The sequence below is a fragment of the Macaca fascicularis genome, chromosome 1 (assembly GCF_037993035.2).
Source record: "Macaca fascicularis isolate 582-1 chromosome 1, T2T-MFA8v1.1".
In the NCBI taxonomy this organism is placed as follows: domain Eukaryota; kingdom Metazoa; phylum Chordata; class Mammalia; order Primates; family Cercopithecidae; genus Macaca; species Macaca fascicularis.
This window is the reverse complement of record NC_088375.1, coordinates 36737336-36743673: the sequence shown is the minus strand read 5'-3', so window position 1 is coordinate 36743673 and position 6338 is coordinate 36737336. Positions and strand designations below refer to the sequence as shown.

At 47.2% G+C, this 6338-nt stretch overlaps 1 protein-coding gene across 4 annotated transcripts in view; it reads left to right on the top strand.

Moving 5' to 3' along the window:
* The first annotated feature begins 2504 nt into the window (after nt 1-2504).
* The window catches only part of ABL2 (ABL proto-oncogene 2, non-receptor tyrosine kinase), a 121605-nt gene continuing 117771 nt past the window's right edge, over nt 2505-6338 (top strand). For all 4 annotated transcript variants that reach the window (XM_005540111.5, XM_005540108.5, XM_005540110.5 and 1 more), the window contains exon 1: nt 2505-2929. In XM_005540111.5, coding sequence (XP_005540168.1) covers nt 2773-2929 — 157 coding nt within the window. In that variant the 5' untranslated portion in view covers nt 2505-2772. The remainder of the gene's footprint in view (nt 2930-6338) is intronic.

The following is a 6338-nucleotide window of genomic DNA, read 5'->3' as shown; positions in this document are numbered from 1 at the left end:
GCATATATGACACTAGTTATATGCCAAATGTTGTTTTAAGTACTGTATATATCTATAGACTAATTTAATTTTCACAATATTCCTATAAGGTAGATACTGTTTGTTATCATCATCAGTTTACAGGTAATGTACTGAGACACAAAAAGGTTATGTGCTTTGCCCAGATCAAATAGTTCATAAGTATCAGGGCCGAGTGATGAACCCAAGCAGTCTGGCTTCAGAGTCCCTGCCCTTAGCCACTGCACTCTACTACAGGCTGAGCATCCCTTATCAGAAATGTTCAGACCACAAGTGTTTCAGATTTGCGAATATTTACATACACATAATGAGATATCTTGGGGATGCGACCCAAGTCTAAACACAAAATTCATTTATGTTTCATATATACCTTTATAGACATAGCTTGAATGTAATTTAATACAATATTTAAAAAATTTTGTGCATGAAACAAAGTTATGTTAAGTACTTATGTGTGAAATGTTCCACCTATGGCGTCATATTGGTGCTCAAAAAATTTTGAATTTTGCAGCATTTTGGATTTTGGATTTTCAGATTTGAGATGGTGAACCCATATATTCACCTATTTTTTTTTTTTTTTTTTTTTGAAACGGAGTCTTGCTCTGTCACCCAGGCTGGAGTGCAGTGGCCGGATCTCAGCTCACTGCAAGCTCCGCCTCCCGGGTTTACGCCATTCTCCTGCCTCAGCCTCCCGAGTAGCTGGGACTACAGGCGCCCGCCACCTCGCCCGGCTAGTTTTTTTGTATTTTTTAGTAGAGACGGGGTTTCACCTTGTTAGCCGGGATCGTCTCTCGATCTCCTGGCCTCGTGATCCGCCCGTCTCGGCCTCCCAAAGTGCTGGGATTACAGGCTTGAGCCACCGCGCCCGGCCATATTCACCTATTTTTATATAGTATGCATGAATTAGCAGAGAAACCAAACCATTACCCCCAAATTAAAATTTTCTCCCATGATGAAAATCAAACAGTGAACCAAATTCTGGCTCTGTGACATCTTTATCCCTTGTGAATGAATTTTTTTCAGTAGTTGCAAACACTGGGAATTAGAAGAAAAGAAAGGTATTTTAAACACAGGGAAATTTTAATCCAAATGGAAAATTCATATTTTATCCAGTGTTTACACATAGTGTTTCCGGAAGTTCCCATTTTGGAGGTAATTTCAGTTATTTCTGGCCACACCCTGGATGGCAATGGAATAATTTCATAGTGCTTTTATAACAGGCAATATCTACGTCAGTGGATGGTTCATCTAAGTTCAACCTGGTTCAGGAAAGATATGCAAAGGAGAGCTCCATCCACCTCCTCTCCCAACCCTACCTTTCCAGTGGTTGTTTTGTTCCTTCTTTGCAGTGGCTCCCGTCCTGTCTAATTTAAGCAAAATTTCAGTGTTTTTTTTTTTTTTTTTTTACCTCCATTAACTTATACTTTTCATAAAGCAAATTGGGAAGCCAAAAGAATAACAGGAGAATGATCGAGCTTTTTGAGAATTAAAAAATTTGAATTAACATTAAGATGCAAGTAAGCACCGTGGGAGAGGGGCATGGCGAGTCAATTGTATATAGTATACGTGTGTGTATAAAACACTTCTTTCCTGCCTCATTCACCCTCTTTAGACCGCATAAGCTAACATGAGTAAGTTCTGACTCAGAAACAGGGTCAAAGATGTATATTTTTTCTCCTTTGTCATCAAAAGAAGACCTGACCACGTGCACAGTGTATAAAGGATGCCAGTGGGAAGATTAACTTTACTGTCAGGCATTGTAAGGGAAACAGAAACTCACATGTGGTGAGATAGGAGTTCAAGAGGAATTCATGGTAATATAATATGAGGAATGGGGCTACAATTGCGTCCCCAATGAGACTATAGAAGGCACACAATCCAGGCGAGTGCGATTTAACATCATGAAATAATCTCCAAAAATTAAAATCAAATAAGGTAGCATTTTACTCTCTTCTTGTAAATTTTATACCATTTTAATTTTTACTGGAGGCCTGCTGCTGACAAGGGTATTTAAAGGGATCCCCCTGGGCATTTCAGAGATCCTCAACTGGATGGCAAGGACCAAATAAATGCCTTGTGCTTTTCTGCCCCACCTGTGCCTGCACCTGAGGGGCGCACGCGGGGGCACTCAGCCCTCGACTCACTGATTTGACAGGTGGAAGTGGGATGGGGAAGGCCGGAGACCGACCAACCCCAAAGGCAGTAGCGTGTGGAGCCGAACGTGGGAGGGGGTCGGCTGAGGCGGATTGAGGGGTGGGATGCCGAGGTGCGGCGACAGGACTCGGAGGACGAAAGACTGCAGCAGCGGTGGTCGCCAACTGAGGTGGGCACTGGGGGACCCACCCTGCGAAGAGGCGGGGGCGGGGGCGCGGCGCGGCAAGGCGGGGCGGCAGCCGGGAAGCCCTCCTTCCCAGCGGCGGAGGTGACTGGCGGGCGGGGGGCGGGGGGCGGGAGACGCTCTGTCCCACGCTTTCCCAGCGCTCGGTGGTTTAAAGATGGCGGCGGCGGCAGCGGCGGCGTTTGGGGCGCGGAGCCGCGGGAGGAGGAGGGAAAAGCAGAATCTGTGAGTCGCCTGGAGGCAGTGCGGCGGCTGCCGTGAGGAGTCCGGGTGCGGAGCCGCCGGCGCCCCAGCCTCTCAGGGCCAGGGTCTGGGCTGGGAGGGAGAGGCCGGAGCAGCGCCAGGAGCCCGAGGCCGGAGTCGAGGAGGAATGTGACCAGGGGTCGGCGGGGGCGCGGGAGTACGCGAGAGCAGGGATGGGGCAGCAGGTGGGCCGCGTCGGGGAGGCTCCGGGGCTCCAGCAGCCTCAGCCCCGCGGGATCCGGGGCAGCAGTGCAGCCAGGCCCTCCGGCCGCAGGCGGGACCCGGCGGGGCGCACCACAGAGACCGGCTTCAATATCTTCACCCAGCATGGTGAGTGTGTCCGGGAGCCGGCGTGAGGGCGTGCGGGAGGCCGGGGGTGGGGTCGGGGCGGGGTGGGTGACGGACGGGCTGCCCGGGGGGTCGGGGGTGGAGGGTGCCTGAGAGTGGGGGCGGAATCTGCTGCCATCTGGTTCAGTCCTGGGAGGCGAGTCACACCCCTCCCCCCTCGCGTCTCCAGCTTGGCTGGCAGATCCCGGGGGCGGAGAAGGAAAGAGAAGTGGGCTTGGGGACCCTGGATGGTCTGTCCTCTACTCTGGGACGGGACTATGCGGCTGGAGAAAGAGAGTGAATGGCAGCTTCAGGAGAGGGAAGGATGAAGGGCAGTATGAGCTCAGTCCCAGAGGTGGGAGCATAAACCCGTCGTTAGTGAAGGGGAAATGGGTTGTGTCCTAAGGGACTGGGAAATAGGAACCGAATTTCAGGAGATTGTGGCGTAGAAGGTAATGTGTTTACGTCAGGTGATGAGCAGTGTCACGATAGTGAACTGTGGAGTGCCCAGAAATGCCTTTCTGTAGGAAAGATGAAGGTAGCATCTCATCACTTTTGACATGCTTTTGTGGTTTGTTTTGTTTTGTATTTCGTTTTTACTAGAAGTGAAAGGCTTTGCCAAAGCCTCTGTACTATGCTTCAGAGTAGGACACACAATTCTGAGATTGCTGGCAAGGGTTAGAGGTTGGTGGGCATGGTTAGGACTTCAGTCAGTATTTTTCCCCTTCGTAGTGTGTGTGTGTTCGCGTGCCCATATACATACTTACATGTATGTGTGCTCCCTGTAGTCTGAAACCTATTATTTTGATCTCATTGTCAATGTATTTTTAGAATAGTTGTCTCCAAACTGTTGTTGTTTTTTTTTTTTTTTTGAGACAGAGTCTCGCTTTAGTGCGCATTATGGAGTGCAATGGCGGGACCTCGGCTCACTGCAGTCTCCGCCTCCCGGATTCAAGTGATTCTCCTGCCTCCCGAGTAGCTGGGACTGCAGGTGCGCACCACCACGCCTGGCTAATTTTTGTATTTTTGGTAGAGACGGGGTTTTGTCATGTTGGCCAGGCTGGTCTCGAACTCCTGACCTCAGGTGATCCGCCTGCCTTGGCCTCCCAAAGTGCTGGGATTACGGGTGTGGGCCACCTTTCCTTGCCGCAACTCTTTTTTTTTTTTTTTTGAGACAGAGTCTCATTCTGTCACCCAGGCTGGAGTGCAGTGGCACGATCTTGGCCCACTGCAACCTCCGCCTCCCAGGTTCAAGTGATTCTCCTGCCTCAGCCTCCTGAGTAGCTGGGATTACAGGCGCCCGCCACCATGCCTGGCTAATGTTTTGTATTTTTAGTAGAGATGGGGTTTCACTATGTTGGCTAGGCTGGTGTGGAACGCCTGACTCATGATCCACCCGCCTCAGTCTCCCAAAGTGCTGGGATTACAGGCATGAGCCACTGCGCCTGGCCACATGTCTCCTATTAAAGATGTGCTTGAGTGTCTCTTTCAGGTATATGAACACTTTGTGAAGGTGATATATGAGCTAATCTTTATTAAAATGACTTCCTAAAACATAGGATGGAAGAATGGATTAGTAGTTTACAGGGAAGAAATCATCCAAGTAAGCTTCACTTTGTGGGAAGTGTTACTATGCATTAAACTTGGCCTAGTAGGCAGTGATGATCCTCCTCCTCTACTATCTTATTCGGTATATAAGATTTTCCAAGAAAGAGGAAGTAGTGAAGAATGGAATAGGAAGACATTTTGAGGATTTGGATCCATGGAGAGGGAGAACAGGTTGGGCAGAAGAAACAACTTGAGCAAGAACATGGGAATAGATATAATTTGATGATAGGATAGTGAGGAGACATCTGTCAGGAATGAAGCATCATTATGAGTTGGAAGAAAAAGATCATAGAGCAAAAATTGGAAGAGTCGAGTTCTGGTTCTGGCTCCACCTGGCTGGGTGATTTTAGTCACCATCTTTGGGTTTCTTTATCTGTAAAGTGAGGAGGTTGGACTGGATGATCTCTAAGATACTTTCTGATTTTAAGATTTTATGATTCTAATTAAGAAGCAGTAGAAAGAAAATTTTGATAGGCTGGATGGGACTGGGTTATGGAAAATCTGGCAGAGAAGTTTATATTCGTTTACCTGCTTGGCTAGTCTTCACCTGAAAGACTGGCCTTGAGTGGTGGCAGTGGAAATAGGAGGAGTAATTTCAAGGGGCCTTTCATTCATTCAACAAACAAGGGGTTTTTTTGAGCACCTATTACATACTAGGTTGTGGGAATGTTGCTGTGAACATAACAGAGTCCCTGCCCTTTGGAACTTAAAGGACTTTATGATTTGATAGAGGATGAAAGAAGAGAGATCACTTTGGAGTATTTGTTAAGGGCATGAACTCTGGACCCATTTTTCCTGGATTTGAAACCTTGCTTGGCTGCTTATGAGCTTTGTGACCTGGGACAAGTTATTTAACTTTTTTGTGCCTTGGACTCTTCATTTGTAAAGTGGTGATAATAATAGTATCTAGTATTAAATGAATAGTGGCTGGGCACGTAGTATGAGCTAAATGTGTGCTAGCTGCTGCCATTACTAATACTACTGTTATTATTAAAAATAGGGATAATTCAGCTGGGTGCGATGGCTCATGCCTGTAATCCCAGCACTGTGGGAGGCCGAGGTGGGTGGATCACGAGGTCGGGAGTTTGAGACCAGCCTGAGCAACATGGTGAAACCTTGTCTGTACTAAAAATACAAAAATTAGTTGGGCATGGTGACACGTGCCTGTAGTACTAGCCACTCAGGAGATTGAGACAGGAGAATCACTTGAACCCGGGAGGCAGAGGTTGCAGTGAGCCAAGATCGTGCCACTGCACTCCAGCCTGGGCGACACAGCAAGACTCTGTCTCAAAAAAAAAAAAAAAAAAAAAATAGGGATAATTCAAAGATGACACCAGGATTCAGAACCTGGCTAACTGGAATGATGATGATTCTATTGACAAGTTTGGAAGTTAGAAGCTGATTGAAAAAATGGGAATAGGGCAAGTTTATTGCCAAAGACTAGTATGAAAAGAAAGGAATTAGCAAATAATATAGGAAACAAAGATGAAGTGAGTACTGTTTTTTAGACAGATGAGTTTTAAAACTTTTTTTCTGTAGATCATAGTTTCTTAACCTTGCCGGCATTGTTATTTTGGGTTGGCTAATTCTGTGTTGTGGGGGGCCGTCTTGTGCATTGTAGGATGTTTAGCAGCATCCCTGGACTCTACCCACTAGATGCCAGTAGCACCCTCTTTTTGCCCCTTACTTGTCACAAGTAAAAATGCCTACAGACATTGTTCAATCTCTTGGGGGGAGTGGAATTGCCCCTAGTTGAGGACACCACTTAGAAATGTGATAGATTCTGAACTGAATGAATGAATGA